The sequence below is a fragment of the Rhinoraja longicauda genome, chromosome 7 (assembly GCF_053455715.1).
Source record: "Rhinoraja longicauda isolate Sanriku21f chromosome 7, sRhiLon1.1, whole genome shotgun sequence".
Lineage (NCBI taxonomy): Eukaryota > Metazoa > Chordata > Chondrichthyes > Rajiformes > Arhynchobatidae > Rhinoraja > Rhinoraja longicauda.
The window spans coordinates 26,912,810-26,939,584 of NC_135959.1; the positions used below are offsets into that span (position 1 = coordinate 26,912,810).

The following is a 26,775-nucleotide window of genomic DNA, read 5'->3' on the forward strand; positions in this document are numbered from 1 at the left end:
AACTTGGTAGGCCGAAGGGCCCATTTCTGCGCCACTAAACTAAACTACATTGAGTGTTATGCTCGCTTGTACTCTCTCACTATTCATTGAGATCCTGGTCTAAATGTTAACAATATGCACTCTCCTTGGTACAAAACCTGAAAGGCTGTCCTAACTACTCGGCAGGTTCACCAATGACTCTTGTGGAGTGAGAGCTCTCGTCTATTTCTGCACACCGGTAGCATTGCTGCCTTACAGTGCCAGGGACCTGGTTTCAATAGACAATAGGTGCAGGAGGAGGCCATTCGGCCCTTCGAGCCAGCACCGCCATTCAATGTGATCATGGCTGATCATTCTCAATCAGTACCCTGTTCCTGCCTTCTCCCCATACCCCCTGACTCCGCTATCCTTAAGAGCTCTATCTAGCTCTCTCTTGAATGCATTCAGAGAATTGGCCTCCACTGCCTTCTGAGGCAGAGAATTCCACAGATTCACAACTCTCTGGCTGAAAAAGTTTTTCCCCATCTCAGTTCTAAATGGCCTACCCCTTATTCTTAAACTGTGGCCCCTTGTTCTGGACTCCCCCAACATTGGGAACATGTTTCCTGCCTCTAACGTGTCCAACTCCTTAATAATCTTATACGTTTCGATAAGATCTCCTCTCATCCTTCAAAATTCCAGTATACAAGCCGAACTACGGGCTTTCGATCTTGACTACGGGTGCTGTCAGTACGGAGTTTGTACGTTCTCCCTGTGACCACTTGGGTTCTCTCCACGTGCTCCAGTTTCCTCCCACACTCCAAGGACATAGAGGTTTTTAGGTTAATTGGCTTCGGTAAAATTATAAATTGTCCCTGGTGGGTAGGGTAGTGCTAGCGTACGGAGCGATCACTGGTCAGTGCAGACCCGGTGGGCCGAAGGGCCTGTTTCCTTGTAGTATCTCTAAAGTCTAAAGATCTAACATGAGGACAACACTATGTAGTCGATCCATAATGATCCCTGAAGTCATATAATGCAGCATATCAAATCGATGTTAACCCCCAGGAGAGAAATGCCATCAGTTCCATTGCCCTGCTCTTACCCCATGGTTCTGCACAGTATTCTCTCTCATCTGCCTACCTAATTCCCTTTGGAAAGCACAGATTGATTCTATTCTGTGATTCTCGTGGATGGTGAATTACATATCTATATCACTCTCCGAGTGAAAACTTTTCTTCAAATATTCTTCTTTAAATGTTACCATTATCCCTATTCTGTGCCCCTGGTCCTTAAGCCACCTGATAATAGACACAGTTCCATCGCCAGCTCCCTCTAAACCTTGGGATAAGCGTCATGAGATCCTGGGGCTTTATCTCCTCTCTCGGTATCCCATTAATTTCTCCATTACTACTTTTACAAATGATAATTTCCAAATTCATTGTTTTGCAATATTTTCTGTGTTCTCTTTTGTGAGGTTCAATGTAAAATATTTCTTTAATGTGGCTGCCGTTTTCTTCATTTCTCTGTAATATTATTGGGATCTTACCCACATATTTCCAATTGTGCTGTGAATTCACCTATTTTCAGTAAATGCAGAATGCATTTAGATAAAGAGTCATCAGTTTTGTATTTTTTTCCTGGACATTTTACTAATTTTCTCTCGACATTTTAAACCACGTAGCATTTTCTCAATCCATTCATTCTTCTTCACCCCCCCCCCTCCCCATACACTCCTCCCCAAGTGCACTTGTCAATTGCGTATAACATGCCCACTCATCTTAAGAACAAAGGTGGTGACTCAAGGCTGCAGTTCACTTAATGAGTAGGTGTTTTTTGAAGGGACTTTCTACCCTGAGAAAAAGTTTGAAGCTCACAAAATTAAATATTTGTCACCAGAAAGGCATCCATAAAAAAAAACATGTCTTTGACTTTTGCCCCGCCCCCTCCCCTGACATCAGCCTGAAGAAGGGTCTCGACCCGAAACGTCACCCATTCCTTCTCTCCCGAGATGCTGCCTGACCCGCTGAGTTACTCCAGCATTTTGTGTCTATCTTTGACTTGAAATGTTAACTATTTCTCTTTCCACAGATGCTGCCTGATTTGTTGAGCATTTCCAGTGTTTTCTCCAGCATGGTATTTGAGTCCTTATGATTCTGCCAACTGATGACAGAAGCAGATGGCAACACTGGCTACTGGTGACAATGTGCCTCCCAAGACTAGTTGTAGTTTCAACAGGTCCATCGTAGATGCCAGCACCATAAACAAGATCACAAAACTATAGATCAGCCAATATTATTAGACTTTTTGGTGTGGCAAACACCATCTTTCAAGGACAGATTTATCGTCATTGATGGAAATATAACGCAAGAAAAGGCTGCACCCAAAAATTTGAAAGCTGCATATCTAAAGGGCAGAGGATGTTAATTCACAGACGTTCTTCAGAGTAGATGGACACAAAATGCTGGAGTAACAACGGGTCAAGCAACATCTCTGGAGAACAGGTGACGTTTCAGCCAAATCAGCATCAGCAGGACATTCCTACACGTTTTGATCTTCAAAGTAGTTTTGCATTGCTAAAATGATTTATTGGTTCTGATAAATGGCCTTTCATATTGCATACAAATCAATCTGTAGGACCATATTTGAAAAGTAAGGCATGGGTTAGATTCTCCAAGTGATTTCACTCAGAGGGCTCAGTCACATCCACAAGTATCGATGAATGTCTGCATCCTACAGATTCATAATTCTTTTGCCATTAAGTCAACATTAAAAGCCGCAAAAATGCAACTCCTGCTCTGAAGATGTGTGCTTTCATTTGGTTAAAAGATCTATATTACAGGGTTTTTTTTGTCAGTCATACAGCATGGGAACAGGCCCTTCATCCCAACTTGCCCATGCCAACCAAGATGCCCCATCTACACTGTGTGCGTTTAGCCCATAGGCTAAAGGTATATTTTCCGATGTACCTGTCCAAATGTCTTTTAAATGTTGTTATAGTACCTGACTCAACTACCTCCTCTGACAGCTCGTCCCTTAGATGCACCACCCTCTGTGAAAAAGCTGCCCCTCACGTTCCTATTAAATCTTTCCTCTCTCATCTTAAACCTATGACTACTGGTTCTCAATTCCTCCACTCTGGGAAAGAAGACTGTGCATCTATTTTACCTATTTCCCTCTAGATCTTATACTCCTCTACACGATCACCCCTCATCTTCCTGCAGTACAATGAATAAAGTTCTAGCATGCCCAACATCTCCTTATAGCTCAGACCCTCAAGTCCTGGTAACATTCTTGCAAATCTTCTCTGCACTCTTTCCAGTTTAACAACATTTTTCCTACAGCAGGGTGACCAAAACTGAACACAGTTCTCCAAATGTGGTCTCACTAATGCATTGTACAACTGTAGCATGATGTACTTCTATACTCAATACCCGAACTGATGAACGCCAATGTACTGAAATCCTTCTTGACCACCCTACCTACCTACCTGTGATGCCACTTTCAAGGAACTATGTACCTGCACACCTAAATCCCTCAGCTCTACGACACTCCCCAGAGCCCTGCCTTTCACTGTGAATGTCCTGTAGTGACAAGTGAACAAGTCTAAAGAATCTTTTGTGCAAAAGTTAATTTTGTTCAGTCAATGCAAAATGTAATCAGAAATACTGAGATATAGTAAAAAAGCTATTTTCAAGAAGCTATTTTCAAGAAGACAAAGGGGAAGCACATTGATGCAGCTCATCAAGCTGCTGCCTCACAGCTTGCATGTTTTTCTGTGGCTGCATGGGTTTCCTCTAATTGCACCGGTCTCTCCAATATTCAAAAGATTTACATTAGCACTCCTTAGTTTATTTTAGAGATACAGCGCGGAAACAGGCCCTTCGGCCCACCGAGTCCGCACTGACCGGCGATCCCCGCACTTTAACACTACCCTACACACACTAAGGACAATTTTACACTTATACCAAGCCAATTAACCTACAAACCTGTACGTCTTTGGAATGTGGGAGGAAACCGAAGATCTCGGAGAAAACCCACGCAGGTCACGGGGAGAACGTACAAATTCCATACAGACAGCAATCGGGATCGAACCTGGGTCTCAGGCGCTGCAAGCACTGTAAAGCAGTAAGTCTACCGCTGCACTGTAAATTGGTCCAGGAGAATAGTTGAGTGGTGGAATATGGGGAGAGTTGATGGAATGGAGAAACATGAGACTTCAGATGCTGGAATCGTGACAAAAAATGAAAGTGCTGGAAGAACTCAGCAGACCAGGCAGCATCTGTCGAGGCAAAAGATAGACAACTCTTTGGGTCAGGACCTGATGATGGAATAGGGGGAGAAAACTGGAAAGGAGATATAGGGGTGATGCAAAGCCTGGCGAGTGATAGGTGGAGAAAAGAACTGCAGATGCTGGTTTATACCGAAGATAGACACAAAGTGCTGGAGTAACTCAGTGGGTCATGCATCATCTCTGGAGAAAAGAGGCTGAAGGATCCTGACCCGAAACATCAGCCATCCCTTCCCTCAGGAGATGCTGCCTGACCTGCTGAGTTACTCAGCAATTAGAGACTTTGTGTCTATCTAATTGATATGTGGATACAGGTATGTGGGTTGTTTGGCAGATGGGTGTAGGTAGTAACAGTCTGGAGGAGAAAAAGAGACAGAAGTGTGTCAGTTAAGGAAAGAAGAGGAGTGAAGTGCAAAGCCTGAAAGAGGGGTACATGTGGAAAGGGTCAGGTGGGAGGGGAAGGAGGGGGCATAAAAGGGAAATGGGAACTAAGATCGAAGGGGAGGGGGGGATGGAGGGGGGAAATGAGCATACAGAGGAGGGGAAAGCAGCAGGGTGACGGAGGGAAGTGGAAGTGGAGAACAATGTGTAAACCAGGATGGGATGAGCGGGAAAGAAAAGAGGTTGTGAGGGGAGGGAGTGGGGAATGTTAGTTGAACTTGGAATATTCAATGTTCATACCACTGGGTTGTTGACCACCCAAGCAGAATAAGGGGTGCTGTTCCTTCAGTTTGCATGTAGTTGATGTAATGTTTGGAGAATAAAATGGTATGGGGGTAGGATTCATGTAAACGATTCTGCGCTGGTCGGTGTAGACTCAGTCAGCTACAGGGAGTGTTTTGGGCTGGACAACTCTGACTTTTCTAAATGTCAGCCCTCAGATTTCTGGAGGATGAAATTTCCTCGTTATAGAAGATTAGCTCTTCTGTTTCCCTTGGAAAAACATCTCTCTTCGCCGCATTGCTGAACTGAGCATGTCCTTTCAAAGCTGCGCGGGGATAAACAACTGAGTTGTCTGGCGTAGTTGGAAGGGGCAGGTGGAGTTTAAAATGAGTTCAGCCATCAAAACATAAGTGAATGCTGAATTAAAGAAACAGCTGGGACCATGATTTTGGAGAGCAGAGGGGAACAAATTACACTCCAAATAGAAATAGAAATGACACAATCTTGCCTCAGACCTCAGCATCTCCCTCTAATATGTTATTAGGGATTTCATTTTGGACAATAACTTTGCAACTGCATTTTTTAAATATTTTAATTACTGTGGATAATAATAAGTTGTCTTGGCTATATATTGGAATCCCTCCTCCCCTATTAATTCATTCATGTGAAGGAGCCAGTGTGCCTTAAATAACATAACACATAGATAAGCCAGTATTAGTTCATTGTCTGCTCTTAAAAACTTTAAAGAGGCTTATTTAAAAAAAATAATTACATTAAATCTCTCTGAAAATTTATCACAGGATCTATATTTCAATGAAACACTATCAAAAACAAAATCACAAGACTTTTTTTGCCTCTTTGGGTCTCTTTGGGTCTCTCAGGGGAAGCATTCCCATTATCAAATTTTCCCTCAACTTATTTCCCATCCTTTTGTTACTTATTCACCCTCATACATATACATCTGATGTATTCCCCTTTGATTTAGTTTAGTTTAGTTTACTTTAGAAATACAGTGCAGAACCAGGCCCGAGATACAGCACAGAAACAGGCCCTTCAGCCCACCGAGTCTGCACCGACCAAAAATCCCCGCACACTAACTATCCTACACACACTAGAGAAAATTTACAATTATACCAAGCGAATTAACCTACAAACCTGTATGTCTTTGGAGTGTGGGAGGAAACCAAAGATCCCGGAGAAAACCCACACAGGTCACGGGGAGAACATACAAACTCTGTGCAGACAAACACCCGTAAGGAGACACAAAATGCTGGAGTAACTCAGCGGACAGGCAGCATCTCTGGAGAGAAGGAATGGGTGACGTTTCGGGTCGAGACCCTTGTGCAGTCTGAAGAAGGGTCTCAACCCGAAATGTCACCCATTCCTTCTCTCCAGAGATGCTGCCAGTCCCGCTGAGTTATTCCAGCATCTTGTCTACCTTTGATTTAAACCAGCATCTACAGTTCCTTCCTAGACAAGCACCCGTAATCAGGATCGATCCCTGGTCTCTGCCGCTGTAAGGCAGTAGCTCTACCACTACGCCACTGTGCCACTCCATTTTTTGTTTGCTATTAACATGCAATGATGAGTAATTTAGAATGTACAATTACCTACCAGCATATCATGTAGGAAGAAACTGCAAATACTGGCTTATACCAAAGATGGACACAAAATGCTGGAGTAACTCAAAGGGTCAGACAGCATCTTTGGAGAAAAGGAATAAGTGATGCTTCGGGTTGGAAATTTCTATTCCTTTCCTACCAGCATATCCTTAGGACAAAGGGGAAGACTGGAGTACTTGGAGGTAACCCATGCATTCATAGGGATAATGTGCAAACTCCACACAGATAACACTAGGGGCCAGGATCCTATCCAGTCCCTGGAATAGTAAGGAAGCAGCACTAACTGCTCGACCCACTAGGCTACCCAAATCCTTTTATTGTGAATAAACATAACTTCCCTTTTACTTGGTGTAATTTCAAAGGTGAGCTGGCAGGTTAAAGTCATTTACCTGTTTAGTTTAGTTAGTTTAGTTTAGAGATACAGCGCGGAAACAGCCCTTCGGCCCACCGACCAGCGATCCCCACACATTAACTCTATCCTACACCAGGGACAATTTCTACATATTTAGCAAGCCAATTAACCTACAAACCTATATGTCTTCGGAGCGTGGGAGGAAACCGAAGTTCTCGGAGAAAACCCACGCGGTCACGGGGAGAACATACAAGCTCCGTACAGACAATGCTCCCGTAGCCAGGATCGAACCCTGGTCTCTGGCACTGTAAGTGCTGTAAGGCAGCAACTCTATTGCTGTGCCTCCATGCCATGTTAAATGTTCACATTTTACTGCCCGCATCCCTGTCTCAGTTAATTATAAAGGACTGCTGTCCAAGATGACGAAAACAAGCGTGCAAGAGCACAAATTTATGTTTATTTCACAATGGGCCAGGGCCCATTGAATGTGTGTTGTAAAATAAAAATTTATAGAAGACATCAAGTTCTGCAACAAAAAGGAATCTAGGGATTCCTTCCAAATCTCCCACAATCCTAACCCCAAGCCCTAGTTCAATTTCAGATGGCATGACGACTAAACAGAGGAGGGTAATTGCTCACACTGATAATCTAACCCAAAACAGGGCGCATATTAATAAGTAATTAATAAGTAGTAAAATTACATGTGCTGTAAATTCACCAGATTTTTTTCAGTTTGTGAACATGTGCATAGTTTTGATCGCCGAGTTATAGGAAGGGACATCGGAAAGGAAAGTTCACAGAAAAGATTCACAGGGATGTTACTGGGACTGGAAGGCTTCACTTAAGAGACTGGGGCTTTATTGCCTGAAGCCGAAGAAGATAAGAAAATAAGATGGATGCTCAGTCATTTTCCCAGGGTACGGGTGCCTAAAACTAGAGAATGTAGATTTACGGTGGAGGGGAAAGACTTAGAGGACTTTAGGGGCAACATTTTCCTTGCAGAGGGTGGTGAATATGTGGAATGAGCTGCCAGAAGAAGTGGTAGAGGTGGGAGACATATGGGCAAATGCAGGCAAAAGAGACTAGTTCAGGTAGGTAACTGAGTCGACATGGATGGGTTGGGCCAAAGGGCCTGTTTCCATGCTGTATAATTCCATAACTTCAAAAGTAAAAAAATTAAAAAAGTTTAAAAATAGCTAATTTTCTTTGTGACCAAACAAATGTAACTCTGAATCATTTCCCAAGTTTCTATTTGTTACAAAGCAGCTTGTTGAGCCTTTATAAATTTGAACACTTTTTTCCAATTACTGTTCAATGATGTGTTTGCTGATTGAAGCCTGACTTGATGTCTCCTGCAATATTCTGAAGTCTCCCGAGGGAATAATTGGGAGATGGGTCTTTGTGAGTTCAGTGGGAATGCTGTGTATTGACCTAGATATCAGGGCAAGTGAAATCCCTCCCTGAACCGCAAGTGTCAGCTGTGGTTCAGTGGGCAGCTCACTTGGCTCAGAGTAAAGGTTGTGGGCTTTCTTGAGAGACCCGAGCATTATATTCTCAGCTGACACTCTCCTGAGGTGCAATGGGAGTGCTGCGAAGCATCTTTCATTGGAGGATTTAAACTGTATGTTCCCATCTGCAACCAAAATCAGATGTAAAATATCCCATGAAGTGAAGCGGGACCTTATCCCTGGTACCCTCGCTGAATGGAGTCTTTCAATAAACAACATAGAAACAGATGGCACATCATGGTGGTGCGAGTTTATGGGATCTTAGCTGTGTGAAAATTGGCTGGGATGTTTCCGACGTGACAGAAATTACTCCATGACAAAAAGTACTTTCGTTGGTTATGAAAAATCGAAAAATTGCAGATGCTGGAAATCTGAAGTAAAAATCAGAAAATGTTTGAAAAATTCAAAATGTTAAACATGCCTGTGAAAGGAGGAACAGCCCTTCCGTAAGCTAGGGTACTGTCAGATTCACATCAACCCCATTGTAGACATTGGACTTTGTCTATCGAACTGATGCGCTTCAATGCTGAGAACTATATTCTGCAATCTCTGTCTTCCCCTTTGCTTTACCTATCGTACTTGATTTTGATTTGATTATATTTATATATAGTATCTAATCTGACTGGATAGCATGCAGAACAAAGCTTTTTATTGTACCTTGTACGTGTGACAATAATAGCAAACCTAGACCTAACAGATGGAACATTTACATCAAAGGCAGAGTCTTCGACCCGAATCTTGAATTTTGTTCTTTTTCCCCCCAAACTGCTGGGTTTTTCCAGCATTCTCTCTCCATTGCTTGCAATATGCCTTGTTTTTCCCCCCAAACTGCTGGGTTTTTCCAGCATTCTCTCTCCATTGCTTGCAGTATGCCTTGTTTTTTCCCCCAAAAAGGAAGTGCAAAACAAATAGTAATGAAAGAGTAAAGCAACAATTCATTTTGTCTAAGTCTGAAGAAGGTATCTCGACCCGAAACATCACCTAATCCTGAAGAAGGGTCTCGACCCGAAACATCACCTATGCCTTTTCTCCAGAAATGCTGAGTTACCCCTGCATTTTGTTCACATGTTATAGGAGTAGAATTATGCCATTCGGCCCATCAAGTCAACAATGACATTCAATCATGGCTTATCTCTGCCTCCGAATCCCATTTTCCTGCCTTCTCCCCACAACACTTGACACCCATTCTAATCAAGAACTTGTCTATCTCTGCCTTAAAAATATCCACTGACGGCCTCCAAATCCCTCTGTGACAATGAGCTCTACAGATTAACTACCCTCTGACTAAAGAAGTTCCTCCTCACCTTTCTAAAAAAGCGCCCTTAAATTCTGAGGCCTATACTCTCCCACCAGTGGAAACATCCTTTCCACATCCACTCTATCTATGCCTTTCATTATTCTGTAAGTTTTAATGAGGTCCTCCCCTCAACCTTCTAAACTAAACTCTGGTCCAGTGCTGTTAAACGCTCATCAAACGCTAATTTTGTGTCTAAATTCGTTTTGAAAGAAGAGTGTGCCAGTTAGCCCTTCAAATCCATTTTGCCTTTGAATTAAATCATGGCATCTCTGCATTACAATTCTATCTGCTGGATCATTAACACATTTCATTCTCCCATTCACATTTTTCAACAGCCTCAAGGTTTTTTGCTGGGGATGGAAGAAATTCCATTTGTTCGTGTTTGAAGAACTAATTTCATGCATCATGTCGACATTGCCTAGCTTTGGTTCCAGCCTCTCTGGGACCCAGTACACTGTAAAGAACAGTGTCCTTTGTATGCAGAACACTTTACCCATAAAAGACTGCAGCAGTGGCCGAGACCTTTTCTAAACCACCAATTCTGACTAATAACGAGAGGGTGAGGGGGCAGAGAAGCTGCAACATGTTCGGCTGGGTGACTTCCTCAATCTGATATTCTTACTGGTTTCAGGAGTACAGGAAGGTATCGGCAGAAGCCACTGTCTGCAATTTAAACCAGCAAAAGGTTCACACAAGGGACAGGAAATAAAACTTGAACATGAACCGAGTCAAGAGATTTATTGCTCATTGGGATAATTGAGTTTGACTGAAACATTATAGCGCGATCCTTAATTTGCTTTAGTGTTGGATCAATCAGATCTCGCCGTCTTTAAAGTAATACACAGTGCTTAAAGCGACTGTTATCCCCCCGACCTTCCCTGTGCAGATACCGACACTCTTTGTATATTGTCACCAGTTCTAGTTCTTCTCCAGGGGGTAATTCATAAAGCAATATTCCTAAATTTAAATCGTAGAATTGCATCTGTTTACTGCACAGGAGGCATCTATTCAACCAGACAAAAATGTTCTTTAGGTCCGTCCCACTTCTGAGCTCTTCATCCACAGCCCCGCACATTCCAATTCTTCACACGCTCATCTGAAGACTTCCTAAAATGTGGTGACATTTTTCATCTTTAGCACCCATAATTTACAGGCACCCACTGCTCGATTCAAATAACCATATTAAGTGAAGTGATCATTTCACGGTGTCGCTAAACATTTAAAAAAAACAGATTTGCACTTCTAAAGCACGTGTCCCAAAATACTTTATACCCAAAGAAGTACTTCTGAAGTGCAATCATTGCATTAATGTGGGAAACACAGCAGCCAATTTGTATACAGCAAGCACCCACATTTAGTTTCGTTTATTGTAATGAGTAGCGAGGTACAGTGAAAAGCCTTTTTGTTATGTGCTATCCAGTCAACAGAAAGACTATACATGTAGTGTACAGATACATGATAATGGGAATAATGTTTCGTGCAAGATAAAAGTCCAGAAAAATCAGATTAAAAAGAGTCCTCCAATGTGGTAGAAGGTACTTCAGGATCGCTGTCTAGTTGGTGATAGGATGGTTCAGTTGCTTGATAACAGCCAGGTAGAAACTGTCCCTGAATCTGGAGGCATGAGTTTACACAGTTCTGTATCTCTTGCCTAATGGGAGAGGGGAGGAGAGGGTCTGGGGTGAGACTCGTCCTTGATTATACTCGTGGCCTTGCCAAGGCAGCGCAATGATTAAATAATCTATCTTTCTTGATGTAATATTGAGCAAGGGAAAAACATTAACCAGGCACTGTGTTCCTTAGAATTACACTTTGGGGTTGTTTTCAGAGATAATCACTGACAGCATAACAGACCCTCGGTACCCACACCAAGTTTTTGTACTCCGGCATTTGGAATGGAATTGGGATACACAAGCATACACACATATCCAGGTTAGAAGTAGCTGCTCAAGCTTGCTCTGCCTTTCAATCAGACAGGGCTGGGACCAGATTGTAGTCTCAACTCTGCATTCCCATCCAGCCCTCGTGACCCATTTTATTCCTCCCTTGCACCTCAGGCAGCTATCTACCTCTGCCTTGAAAACAATGTTAGAAACTCCAAAAGATCATGATCCTCCAAGAGAGAGAGAAAAAAAATAATTTGTCTGCCTTAATGTGTACCTCGACTAAAAATCATCGTCTACCTCTTAATTTTTAAAGTAGTCTTTAATTCTAGATTTGCCTATAATTGGGAAAATACTTCCCACATCCATTCTGCACTGCACCACGCCTACCTCTGTAACCTAAACCTGAATCCTATCTTCAAAGTCTTCCATCTCAGACTGTAACCAACACTGCCGCAGATGACTGGCAACAATAAGGAAAATTGCTATGTGAGTTGTTTTGCAACAATCACACACATGCATACTCACCAACATGGCAACATTAATTCCTGCTTCCAGTTTCAAGGTTTCTCAGAAGCACACCAGAACACGATGTTGAATGGATCAATAATCTCCAACAGTATGTGGGAGCTTAATAGCTTGAACATCACATATCAGTTAGCGTGCTTGCAACCTGCCCTTTGAAAACCACATGATCATAAGTTTCACCCGTCACCAAATGCCAGCTGCTGCAGTCGGGAGTTAAGAGAAAATGATTCTGTTCTTTACGAGGTTGCTTGACATCAGTTCTGATCTTCTATCTTGGGAAAGCAGAACAGCCAATCTACAGTGCTCCACCCCTACCTCCCTCCCCTCCCCCCCCCCCCCTCCCCCCCCAGCTACCTAAATGTACTTCTGTCTCAAAAAACACCTTCATCAGCAGTTTGAACTGGTCTCAGTCTCACACACCTACCTCTGTAACCTAAATCAGCTCCTGTACTCATTCATCAAGAGTTATCTTTTCTGTTTCAAGTCGGTTTGCTAAAATAATAAATGTTGGCAGTGTGAATGAAAGCCACTTACTCAGAATCTGGCTGAATCTGCGATAGTTCTCACTGTCAAATGCTCAGCAGATCAAGCAGCATCTGTGGAAAAAGAAGCCAGACTAACATTTCAATTCAGAGCAGGAGAAAGTAAGAGGTAAGCATGTTTTGAGATGCAGAGGAAGGGGAGGAGAGAATAAAAGGATCTGAATGCAGAAACGATTCAATGTAAAAAGGGAATGATGATGCGCAGTGAAAGAGTGTATTACATCATCATCCCTTTCCCCATTTAATCTCCCCAATCTCCCACCTTTCATAGACCTTTCCCTTTCTTTTGATTTCTTTGCCACAGAAGGCTGTGGAGGCAAAGTCATGTGGAGGAAAGATCAGCCATGATTGAATGGTGGAGAAGACTTGATGGGCTAAATGGGCTAATTCTACTCCTATCACTTATGATCTTATGAGTATGATCCTCCTAAACCATCCCTTTTCCTTGCTCCCTCAAACTCGTTTAACCTTTCCCAGTTCTGATACAAGGTGTGCAGGAAGGAACTGCAGATGCTGGTTTAAACCGAAGATACAGTAGACACAAAAAGCTGGAGTAACTCAGTGGGACAGGCAGTATCTCTGGGGAGAAGGAATGTGTGACATTTCTGGTTGTAACCCTTCTTCATACTAGTGTCATGCAGAGTCATTGATCCAAAGCATTAATTATGTATTCCTCTCTACAGACTCTGACTGACGTCCAGAATATTTCCTTTGTTTTTCCGCATGTAGAAGCATCGGGTTCACCACCTCCCTTCCTATGTCTGGTAAAGGTCTCATCGTGCCTTTGACTTTCTAATTGCCTGCCACATGAACCGCTCTGCTTGCTTTACTCTGTGACCTTCTGTGCTGTACCAAGGGAAGGATGAGTTGTTGCTGCTGCCATGGCTTGTCGGATGAGGCACAAAATGAGATCTCAAAGACAGATTGTAAAATGGCTTGATTCAGAGATTATGGAAGCCATCTTGGTACACCACACAAAAAGAAAACCTAGTTCTTGGGTTTGGTTTTTGGAACCTTACTGTAAGGTTAGCCTTACTGTAAGCAAACACCTACTGTGTGTAGCTACAGATAAAGCTAATCCACTGCTGAATGACCACAACCATAGAGTGCTTTAGAAATGTAGGGTACCTATCCTCCCATCCTTCCACTCTATCTTCCCTCATTTTATTCTTCCTTACACAGCCTGCAAAAAGATTTCATTTAATCTATCCATCTCAACCAAGAACTACAGTTCAGGAAATCACAAATTGCTGGAGTAACTCAGCAGGTCAGGCAGCAGCTCTGGAGAACACGGATAGGTGACTTTTCGACCAGGGATGCCTGCCTGACTCGCTGAGTTACTCCAGCAATTTGTGTCTTTCCTTAGTAAACCAGCATATGCAGTTCCTTGTTTCTACAGTTAAAGAAATCAAGCGCCAAGAGTCTATCAGCTGAATAAAATTATCAATTTCCTAACTCATATCGTGTCCCATTCACCAAACTTTTCTGTGCATTCTGATAGATTGATTCTCAGTTATATTATTTTGAAACTTTAAAACTTATACTGCCCATTGCTGCTCCCTGTAACTTCCTCCATCCCTATAGGACCTTCTCTCCCTCTGGCCTCTTACTTATCTCTGAATTTAATCATGCAAGAATTTACGGTCATGCCTTCAGATGGCGAACTCTGTAGGTAGGTTAACCTATGATGAGCGTTTGTCGGCACTGGGCCTATACTTGCTGGAGTTTAGAAGACTGAGGGGGGACCTCATTGAAACATACTGAATAGTGAAGCAATTGGATAGAGTGGGTTTGGAGAGGATGTTTTCACTAGTGGGAGAGTCTAGGACTACAGGTCATCGCCTCAGAATTAAAGGACGTTCTTTTAGGAAGGGGATGAGGAGAAATTTATGTAGTCAGAGGGTGTTGAATCTGTGGAGTTCTTTGCCACAGAAGGCTGTGGAAGTCAAGTCAGTGGATATTGTTAAGGCAGAGGTAGATAAATTCTAGAATAGTACAGATGTCAGAGGTTATGGTGAGAAGGCAGGAGAATGGGGTTAGGAGAGAGAGATAGATCAGCCATAATTGAATGGTGGAGTAGACTTGATGGTCCGAATGGCCTAATTCTATTCCGATTCCTTATGACTTCAGAATTCTTTCCTTAACCCATTATTGCCAGCATTACCAGTGATGTCCACATCTGATGGAGTCAAAATTGTTTTACTGCCATAGGTCCCAGACAGAACAATGAAATTCTTACTTGAAGCAGCACAACAGAATATGTAAACATAGCATTTTGCAAACAATATGATAACAAAAAACACATATATATACTGAACTTTTTTTTGGTATTATATTGTTTGCAGAATACTATGTTTACACATAGATACCATATGTATGTGTTAAATATTAAATGTCATTAATATAATGTTAACATTTATTGCATTTATCTTTGAGATGCTTCTTTAAAACTGAACATGTACATTCATCTCCAATATTACCTCATTACATGGTTTATCATCAATTTTTGTTTGTGCTCTCTCTGAAGCACCTTAATGTGTTTCCATGTTATAGATGAAACCTCTGTGTTAAACAGATGCAGGCAATATTTGTGGATAACCAGCAATTTAACAGATTAAATGACTACAGATATTGCCATGGGCCTCATGGGCCTCCTCCAGTGTCATAGTGAGGCCCACTGCAAATTGGAGGAACAGCACCTCATATTTTGCTTGGGCAGCTTACACCCCAGCGGTATGAACATTGATTTCTCTAACTTTAGATAGCACCTCTGTCCCTCTCTTTCCCCTCCCCCTTCCCAGTTCTCCCACTGTCTTCCTGTCTCCAACTACATCCTTTCTTTATCCTGCCCCCTCCCCTGACATCAGTCGGAAGAAGGGTCTCGACCCGAAACGTCACCCATTCCTTCTCTCCTGATATGCTGCCTGACCGCTGAGTTACTCCAACTTTTTGTGACACCACAGATGTTGCCATTGTTAACATTAGGTTGTTTAATCAAAACTGGCAAAAATCACATGGTTTAGTTTGTCAGAGGGTCTTAATTATATTTTCTTTTCTCAGATTGCCTTCTTCAAAGATGCTGCAGATTGGAACTCACTCGCCTACTCACTCCACTGGGATTTGTACCTGTCAGTCTAGTGAACTGTGGAACCACAGAGGACAAATGATTCAGAAACCAGGGCACAAATGAAAGAAGCAGATTAAACATTTTGAGAACTGCACTTCAAAGTGGGAAAATTACAATAGTGCCATTCAGTAATGAGATCTATGGAGACCAAAAATGCTTTTTTTCAAATCTCAGATACTACCCCTACTTCCTAATTCTAAAATACACTTGTACAACAATTTTCCAGATTTTCACTGACAAAAGAAATCGGTAAGAAAAAAAAGTAACTGAACTGCTAAAAATAAGTTTTAGAATGGGATTTCTTTAAAAACAACATGCATCCGGATTTTTCCAATACTGGTGGCAAGACTAATTAGCCATGAGTGAACGTAAAGTATAGTATGGGGAAAAATGTCACTGATATCTGAGAGCCAACATTGGTTTTTTTAAAACTGAAGGTCTATAAATGGTTTCAGGATGTGACATCTAGTATTCATTAATCCCAGAATCCTTGGCTAAGATTACTCGAGCAACTGAGATTGAAGCTGGCTGACCCTTTAATGACTCCAGCTCATGGATATGATGGTATTCTTGGCTCGCTGGCTCGTTCAGCTTCAGCCACTCTCTGACCTTTATTCAATTGCAACAGCACTTGTGACCAAGAAAATAATGAACTGCATTCAATTCTACCTGCTCACAAAAGAGCATTACTCCTCTTCCAATCACTCCCCCCCCCCCCCCCCCCCCCACCCACCCCCAGTCTCCCCACCCTCACTCTCCCACCCTCAGGTCCTTCCTCCAACAGTTACAAAGGTGGAATTGTCCCTTCACAGCCAATGCGCTTTATCAGAGCAATCTGGTGCCCTAATTAATCAGTTGTCCTCCCATCTAAATCAACAGATAGTCAAAGCAGAAAGTACGACTTTTATAAGGACCCTGACAGACTTGATAATCAATATTTTTACAACAGTTTCTTCTCACCATCAAAAAGCACAGCACCTTTTGATCAGGTCTTGGGAAGAGCTGGTGTTAAGAATGTACTGGCATCTTATATGCTAGTGCAGGTTGTTTTAAACTTCACCTTCACTTTCCATCACTCTCATTTAGTTACCCAAAGAGGTCTGCAATGCCCTCTATCAGAGCATTGCCATGTCTACTTTGGTATCACTGTGGGAAGAGAGCCTTTGAACGTTGTTCACCAAACACCTGGCATTCTTCGGCCATTGGCATGCTACATTGACGGAGGCAGAATTTTGCTAAATGTGATATATAAAGGTTTTAAGTTGGTGTGGAACATCTGCGCGCTATTTGTCTTTTCCGGTTTCTGACAAATGTATTACCCACAGCGTTGATGAAGCATTACGATCGGTGGGATTTTCAACAGTTTGTTTGGTGGGCCAAAGAAAGGAATCGGAAGTCAGGGGCTCAATTTCCTCTTCATTACAAAATGGGCTGCCAGCTCCCTATGATCATCCTGCAGTGTCCAAAATTATAAATGGATCTCCTGCAATCTGCTACAGGATGAAGCCAAGAGATAATACACAGGGATTTTTGTCTGAATGGATGCAGTTTAGAATTATCCACAACATATGTGGGAAATTAAAGCAAAGAATGTCTGCGTTGGGTCATTCACAAGATCCTTCTCAGCTTGAGCATTCATTCAATCTTCCAAGCTTCATTGGGTTGAAACTGCCTGTCTGTAAATTGAGTGCATCAATCCCGAAGGACTTGCATGACTTAATTTAGCCATTGGGATGAGGAATGTACTCTTGACAGGGCGGCACGGTGGCGCAGCGGTAGAGTTGCTGCCTTACAGCGAATGCAGCGCCAGAGACTCGGGTTTGATACTGACTACGGGCGCCGTCTGTACGGAGTTTGTACGTTCTCCCCGTGACCTGCGTGGGTTTTCTCCAAGATCTTCGGTTTCCTCCCACACTCCAAAGACGTACAGGTATGTAGGTTAATTGACTGGGTAAATGTAAAAATTGTCCCTAGTGTGTAGGATAGTGTTAATGTGCGGGGATCACTGGGCGGCGCGGACTCGGTGGGCCGAAGGGCCTGTTCCCGCGCTCTATCTCTAAATCTAAAATCTAAATCTAAATTATTTTCTCATTTAGCAATAGAGATGGGTGATTATTAATGTGGAGACAAAAGAGACTATACATGCTGGAATCTGGAACAAAGAAACAAAACACTGGAAGATCGCAAGCACTCAAGATCTCTAAACTGACATTTGTGGTCTGCACAAGGAGTGATGCGTAATGGGATTTGGTTGAAGAGTACCAAGGCACAATCGCAGATCATACCAGGAAGCCTTTGCTTAACAACTCCACAATGGAAGATTGAACAATGCTGGAATCTTCCAAGTTAGGAGGTGTTTTACAATAAAACGCATATGCTATCCAAGCAAAGAAAACTGAAGTCCCAACTTACTTTGAACTTGCAGCACAACATGACTGATCCAACTGATTCCAAACAAGGAGGGGTTGATCCTCACCTGAATCCACCTATCACCTGCTAGGCCTTCCCCCACCCCTTCACTCACCACTTTCTACCAGCTATCGCCACTCTACTCCATCAGTCTGAAGAAGGGTCCTGCATTGAATTGGCATCGTGTAGGATGGAACTGCAGATGCTGGTTTACACCAAAGATATAGACACAAATTGCTGGAGTATCTCAGCGGGAGAGGCAGCATCTCTGGAGAGAAGGAATGGGTGACGTTTCAGGTCGAAGCCCTTCTTCAGTGTCTGCCAGTCCATTTCCCTCCATAAATGCTGCCTGGCCCACTGAGTTCCTCCAGCGATTTGGTTTTTGCTTTATTTAATAATGTTGATTCCTTGCATGAATGCAAATCTGGAGTGCAAGTAATTTTTTTCTCACCTGGTCTACTGAACATAAAATGCATTAAAGAACTTCAAGTGACAATTAGTACGCTACACAAGATACAACTATTTTTAACAAAATTCTAGACTAACCCCCTGTTGTAGTAAAAATCAGGCTTTCAAAAAAAAAATCAGAGGATTGCAAACTTAATTGCTGTTAAAAACAAGCAGTTCACAAAGGGGTGAGATAAATATGCCATGTTGGCTCAAGGTTGTTACCAATTTTAGCTTGGACATGAACATCCTTTCCAAGTTTTTATTTTGAAGCGCAAGGCCTTAGGACTCAAAGAACTTTGGGTTGGACAAGAGGCAAGGATACACAGCAAAATGGCCACTCACTAATGGTACTCACTGAAGGATATACCTTTAGAAGGGCGATGAAGTGACATTTCTTTAGTCAGAGGGTGGTGAATCTGTGGAATTCATTGCCACAGACAGCCGTGGAGGCCAAGTTTTTGGGCATTTTTAAAGCAGAGACTGACAGATTCTTGATGAATAAAGGTACCAAGGGTTATGGGGAGATGGCAGGAGAATGGAATTGAGAGAGAAAGATAGATCAGCCATGACTGAATGGCGGAATAGACTTGATGGGCAAAATGGCTAATTATGCTCCTATGACTTATGAACATAATATTAACAAACCTATCAGAAAACAAAAGTGTTTAGTATGTGTGAGAGTTGTGAATGCTGATGTCCTATCTATTAAATTGCCGTTATTTGGCATCTAATTAGAGAAGTTTCCCATCAATCCACTGATGATATTTCATCCGCTGTAAAAAGCTTCGGCTATTAAAATTGAAAGAGTTCTGAAGGGTGGTACAATTATGGAATTTCTTATCTATCATAACCCAAGTAACTTCTTGGACTTGATACGGCACAGTCACAGGAAGCCAGGCCTTTGGTATTCAATTAGTGCCTTTTGATATCAATCTGTTACACGAATAACTCTACCGACCTTTCTCAAAATGGTTCCACAGAAAAAATGCTTTTATTTTGAAACAGCAGAGTGAAAGCCAAAGATTAATTTCTATGCTATGTAAGACAGATTTTTTTTTTTAAAGGATATTGTGAATGAGTTTTCCTCCTGGCAAATCTTAACTGGCATCAATAATCCCGTCACATTAGCAAAACAGGGAGATCACATTAGCAGATGTCATTGCCTGTATGTTTAATGCCACTCCTGTTAATGCAATAACTCACTATCCTTTGATATCTGATGTATTATTAACACTAATGAATTGCCCACTTCTTTGTAAAGGTCACATGTATTTTTTTAAAACATAGAATGAATCCAAAAACAGGTTAATTAAACATAAAGACTGTTATTTCCAAGCAGTGTCCACTCTTTTTTGTCAACTGACCCCTGGGCTGACACCATGATGCTCTCTTTCCCCGTCATGTGATTCGTTATTACTTAACAAACCTCAGCCATGGCTCCTGCAAACCTTCAATGGCTCTTACAGTTCGTAAGGACACCCAAAATTCCGGCCTCTGTCAGGGCCTCACATTGCATCCGCAACTTCAATGTTCAACAGTAAAGCATTGAATTTACAAGTTCACAAGTAACAGGAGTAGAATTAGGCTATTTAGCCCATCGAGTCCACTCTGCCATTCAATCATGGCTGATCTCTGCCGACTAATCTCATTTTCCTACCTTCCCCCCCCCCAACAACCCTTGCCACCCATTCTAATCCAAGAATTTGTCTATCTCTGCCATAAAAATATCCACTGACGGCCTCCACAGCTATCTGTGGCAATGAGTTCCACAGATTAACTACCCTCTGACGGAAGAAGTTCCACATCATCTCCTTCCTAAAAGAGTGCCCTTTAATTCTGGGGCTCTGACCACTGTTCCTAGACTCTCCCATCTGTGGAAACATCCTTTCCACATCCACCCTATCTATGCCTTTTATTATTCTGTAAGTTTCAATTAGGTCCCTCCGCAACCATCTAAACTCCAGCGGGTAGAGGCCCAGTGCTGTCAAACGCTCATCATATGCTAACCCACTCATTCCTGGAAACATTCTTGTAAACCTCTTCTGGACCCTTTACATCCCACTCACATTAGCATGATCAGAAAAAAAGGCGTGGAATATAATGTACTCAACATGTGAAATCTATGTCCCATATAAATGGTTTATTTGTTCCTACGCTCACAAGTTATTGGAGCAGAATTAGGCCATTCTGCCCATCAAGTCTACTCCATCATTCAACCATGGCTGCTTTATCCTTCCCTCTGAACCCCATTCTCCTGTCTTCTCCCCATAACCCCTTGCACCCGCACTAATTGGCAGATGAGCTCCCAGGTAGCCAAACTTCCACGAGTAGTAGATTTATCAAACAATCCCTGCTCGCACCATGTTACTTGCAAAATTATCCCCAAGCATAATTCTAAATAGTTGGCTATCTAAATATTTATGAGAAGAAGTGTGTGCATTAAGCAGTGTTTTTATTTATTTTATTTGCAATTAAATACATAATCCTGCTTTCTTGCTTCAAGTAGATATGTGAGATATGTGAAATTTGCTCATCTTATTTATGTAATCTGGATTGGAAATTAAAAGGGGATTTCCCCATCGCTGGGGGGTACTTTGATACCAACCAGCTCAATGTTTGTGCTTGGTCTTTGAACTTCTGTATCCTAACCAAGAGAATGGGGGACACCAGGGTCCATCACCACCAAGGATCTCGGTGGTTTGCCAGCACATGATCCTCAGCAATGACCCACATCGCTTGGCCTGGCTCTCCTATCTCCGACCACAGGAAGCCTCTCCGCGCGGAAACCTGAGGCAATTCATAACACATAGGTATCTTCCATAAAGCACAGCAAGTGCTCAAACTGATGGATCGGGGGTGCTATAATGAATCTGTTTTCTGCAGCGTCACAGTAAGCAGGTGATTGCTGCACATCCAGCATAATCTGGTTTCTGTTCTATTTTCTTCTGTGAGGAACAGCATATTTATTTCCCCAAAGGCATTAGTGAATCAGACAAGACAATCCAGAGGGTCCACGGTCAACATAACTCTTCAATTCAAAATGTATTTAATACATTGAATATAAACTCCCTTGTTGCTGTACCGAGATATGAATGAGTATCTGGTAGAGCATTCCAGGTCTCTGCATTGTTACTCCAGTCACATAACCACAGTGCTCCTGCAGTCAGATCACTACCTTGAATGACCTTCTGTATTTAATAACTTTTAGCAGAAAGCTTCTCTACAAGGGCTGGCTTCCCTCTGTTCCACCAAGATGCAGGACAGAACGCCACAGGAGATCCTTCTTCAGGGAAGATCCTTCTTCAGGGAAGATCCTTCTTCCCTGTGGCTATCAAACTTTACAGCTCCTCCCCCTTCTGTTGTGGGGTAGACTGTGACAGACTCCCCTCCCCTCCCCAATCTTTGCACACCCCCAAGCCTTTCCACATGTTACATGTATCTTGTGTTTTATGACTGTTGGCAGATCAATTTCCCTCCTGGGATAAATAAAGTTCTATCGTATCGCATCGTACCTTGCTTCAAGGAACCAAGGTGAAGTAAATGGGTGGCACACATCGAACCTTTTACCCTGAATTGGAACCTTTTACCTAGGGCAATTAATTAATACCTTCTGATTGTATGGAACTTTGGCAACCTTAGTTGTCCATCTCAGTCAGAAGGGGCACTGAGCAGCTGACAGAATAGGAGTTTCTGTGAGACTGAAGCTTAGGTAAAAAGAATAGGTGATGTTTCAGGTTGGAACCCTTCAGACTGAAAGTAGAGGTGGGGGGGGGGGGGGGGGGGGGGTATAAATTGGAGGAGAGAAAGGCTCAGAGAACAAATCAGGGTCGGCAACAGATGACCTCAGGAAGGGAGGAGCCCATAATGGCCCATTGTTGGCTGGGTAACAAGAGAGATAGATACAAGGATACGACCAGTGGAAATGGCAGTACAACAAGGGTGGGGGAGGGGAAAAGGAGGGGGGGGGGGGAAGAGGAAGCTTTTGTTCTTCTTGTTGACTTAGGCGAGAGAGAGCTTTATCTGCTGGGCCTCGATTCCACAGACAGAGAGCCATTTCCAAGAATTAATCTTATTCACTTCACCAGAGGTGGCTCTGTTGGTAAGGAATGAAATTCAGTCCCTTGAGAGGGGTGACATAGAATCAGAAGATGTAGAGTCATTGTGGATAGAACTGAGAAATTATAAGGGTAAAAAGACCCTAATGAGAGTTATCCGCATGCCCCCAAACAGTAGCCTGAAGATAGGGTGCAAATTGCATCAGGAGTTAAAATTAGCATGTAACAAAGGTAATGCTACGGTGGTTATGGGAGATTTTAACATGCAGGTAGACTGGGAAAATCAGGTTGGTACTGAACCCCAAGAAAGGGAGTTTGTAGAGTGCCTCCGAGATGGATTCTTAGAGCAGCTTATTCTGGAGCCTACGAGGGAGAAGGCAATTCTAGAATTAGTTTTGTGTAATAAATCAGATTTGATAAGGGAACTCAAACTAAAGGAACCATTAGGAGGGAGAGACCATAACATAATAAGTTTTAATCTGCAATTTGAGAGGGAGAAGGTAAAATCGGAAGTGTCAGTATTGCAGTTGAATAAAGGGGTCTATGATGGCATGAGGGAGGACCTGGCCAAAGTTGACTGGAAAAGGATCCTAGCAGGAATGATGGTGGAACAGCAATGGCAGGTGTTTCTGGGAATATTCCAGAAGATGCAGGGTCATTTCATTCCAAAAAGGAAGAAAGATTCTAGGGGGAGTAAGAGGCGACCGTAGCTGACAAGGGAAGGCAAGGACAGTATAAAAATAAAAGAGAAGACATAGCAAAGATGAGCGGGAAGCCAGAGGATTGGGCAACTTTTAAAGATCAACAGAAGGTAACTAAAAAGACAATATGGGGAGAAAAGATGAAGTATGAAGGTAAGCTAGCCACGAATAAAAGGAGGATAATAAAAGCTTCTTTAGATATGTGAAGAGAAAAAAAAATTAGTTAAGACAAATGTGGGTCCCTTGAAGACAGAAGCAGGTGAATTTATTATGGGGAACAAGGAAATGGCAGACGAGTTGAACAGGTACTTTGGTTCTGTCTTCACTAAGGAAGACACAAACAATCTCCCAGATGTACTAGGGGACGGAGGACCTAGGGTGACGGAGGAACTGAAGGAAATTCACATTTGTCAGGAAATGGTGTTGGGTAGACTGATGAGACTGAAGGCTGACAAATACCCAGGGCCTGATGGTCTGCATCCCAGGGTACTCAAGGATGAGGCTCTAGAAATTGTGGATGCATTGCTGATCATTTTCCAATGTTCTATAGATTCTAGATCAGTTCCTGTGGATTGGAGGGTCGCTAATATCTTTCCACTTTTCAAGAAAGGAGGGAGTGAGAAAGCAGGGAATCATCAGTGGTGGGGAAGATGCTGGAGTCGATTATCAAAGATGTAATAGCGGCGCATTTGGATAGCAGTAACAGGATTGGTCCAAGTCAGCATGAATTTACTAAGGTGAAATCATGCTTGACAAATCTGGAATTTTTTGAGGATGTAACAAGTAAAATGGAGAAAGGAGAGCCAGTGGATATAGTGTACCTGGACTTTCAGAAAGCCTTTGATAAGGTCCGACACAGGAGATTAGTGCGCAAAATTAGAGCACATGGTTTTGGGGGTAGGGTATTGACATGGATAGAAAATTGATTGGCATACAGGAAACAAAGAGTAGGGATTAAGGGGTCACTTTCAGAATGGCAGGCAGTGACAAGTGGGGTGCTGCAAGGCTCGGTGCTGGGACCACAGCTATTTACAATATACATTCATGATTTAGATGAAGGAATTAAAAGTAACATTAGCAATTTTGCAGATGACACAAAACTGGGTGGCAGTGTGAACTGTGAAGAGGATTCTTTGAGGATGCAGAGTGACTTGGACAGGTTGAGTTAGTAGGCAGATGCATGGCAGATGCAGTATAATGTGGAAAAATGTGAGGTTATCACTTTGGAGGCAAGAACGGGAAGGCAGATTATTATCTGAATGGTGTCAGGTTAGGAAAAGGGGAAGTACAACGAGGCCTGGGTATCCTAGTACATCAGTCAATGAAAGTAAGCATACAGGTATAACAGGCAGTGAAGAAAGCTAATGGCATGTTGGCCTTCATAAAGAGAGGAGTTGAGTATAGGAGCAAATAGGTCCTTTTGCCGTTGTACAGGGCCCTAGTGACACCACACCTGGAGTATTGTGTGCAGTTTTGGTCTCCTAATTTGAGGAAGGACATTCTTGCTATTGAGGGAGTGCAGCGTAGGTCACATGGTTAATTCCCAGGATGGCGGGAATGTCATATATTGAAAGAATGGAGCGACTGGGCTTGTGTTCTCTGGAATTTAGAAGGATGAGAGGGGATCTTATAGAAACATATAAAATTATTAAGGGATTGGACACGCTAGATGCAGGAAACATGTTCCCGATGTTGGGGTAGTCCAGAACCAGGGACCACAGGTTAAGAATAAGGGGTAGGCCATTTAGAACTGAGATGAGGAAAAAAAAATTCACACAGAGAATTGTGAATTTGTGGAATTCTCTGCCTCAGAAAGCAGTGGAAGCCGATTCACTGGATGCATTTAAAAGATATTAGATAGAGCTCTTAGGGCTTGAGGAATCAAGGGGTATGGGGAGAAGGCAGGAACGGGGTACTGATGTGGATGATCAGCCATGATCACATTGAATGGTGGTTCTGGCTCGAAGGGGCAAATGGCCTACTCCTGCACCTATTGTCTATGTATCAGACACAAAAAACATATTTCCAAATAAGACATGACGCAGCCTACAGCTTGTTTTGCTATTTTTAAAAAACCTTAAAGGAAACTTGCTCCAGTTATCTTTGTGGTAATCCAGATCATTCTAAGATTAAATATCTGAGAGGAGGGAAAGGTTAACTTGGTTCAAATTTCCACATCTAAAAAAATTACCTTTCCTTTGAATTTGATTTCTACTGAATTTGAACTGTTATCTGATGCCAGATATACTTTAAATAATGTCGATGTTGTTGTGATTAATGACCATTCTTTTGGCAGTGATCAGAACTTTCAGTGCAGCTGTTGTTCAGAAGTAGACTCGACCCGAAACGTCACACATTCCTTCTCTCCAGAGTTGCTGCCTGTCCCGCTGAGTTACTCAAGCTTTTTGTGTATGTCCTCATAAGATCTTAGGATGCCAGAACAAACTTGCACCCTGTTCATTCCCAAATTCAATTACTCTGAACTTCCAACTCCCAAGGCCCCAGATTTGGAATTTTCTCAATACCATCTACCTATCGTTATGTTAGTGTTTACACCTGCTTTCTTGACCAAGTAGCTGGTCGTCTGCTCTGTTACCTCCTGAAGGGTTTTGGCGTCAATGTTTGTTTGACAACTCTCTTGCAAAGCTCCTGAAGATGGCAACAGCGTTAAAGGCCCTATATATGAATATTAGAGTAAATTATGAATATTATGGAGGCACTCCAACACTGATCAGTAATATCTAGGATCTGAACTAATCAATCTTAGTCAAAGATAACCTGAAGGCAATACTATTAACTTTAGTTCCCATGACAGGGGAGCAAGAGATATCAACTAGCATTTTAAGTGGGCCTCTTGCTTATTATCTCGTAACCTCAACTAATAATAATAATAATATATTCCTTTATTTATTCCACACCGGGGAAATTTGCAGTGTTACAGCAGCAAAGTGGATAGCAAGAGACATTCATTATAAATAAATAATAAAGATATCATTTATAAAGTCATCATCAAATAATAAAGTCATCATTTACTGTGTGTTTTCTTTACTGTTACTGTTGACTGGTCAGTTGACTGATATGCTGGGAGTCTGTCACTGAAGGAGCCTCTCAGTGCAGTGACAGTGTCCTGCGTGGGGTGGGAGTTGTTGTCCAGCAGCGATGTTATCTTTGCCATCATCCTCCTCTCTCCCACCGCCTGTACCGAGTCGAGGGGGCAACCCAGGACAGAGCTGGCCTTCCTGATCAGCTTGTCAAGTCTCTTCCCCTTGGCTACTGAGATGCACCTGCTCCAGCAGACCACTCCATAGAAAATGGCTGATGCCACCACAGTGTTGTAGAAGGTCCTCAGGAGTGCCCCCTGCACTCCAAAGGACCTGAGTCTCCTCAGCAGG

General features: G+C 42.6%; 1 protein-coding gene across 12 annotated transcripts in view; it reads right to left on the reverse strand.

Moving 5' to 3' along the window:
* Positions 1–26,775, reverse strand: part of LOC144595154 (Krueppel-like factor 12) — a 229,059-nt gene that overhangs the window by 145,793 nt on the left and 56,491 nt on the right. For 8 of the 12 annotated variants that reach the window (XM_078402284.1, XM_078402290.1, XM_078402280.1 and 5 more), the window contains one exon: positions 12,634–12,695. The exons of 2 other annotated variants lie outside the window; for them this stretch is intronic. Coding sequence is in view for 1 of the 10 variants with exons in the window: in XM_078402279.1 (XP_078258405.1) it covers positions 12,100–12,105 (6 nt within the window). In the remaining 9 variants the exon portion in view is untranslated. Of the gene's footprint in view, positions 1–12,099; positions 12,182–12,523; positions 12,696–26,775 lie in introns of those variants that run through there. 2 more of the 12 variants (XM_078402285.1, XM_078402279.1) reach the window with 2 other exon arrangements.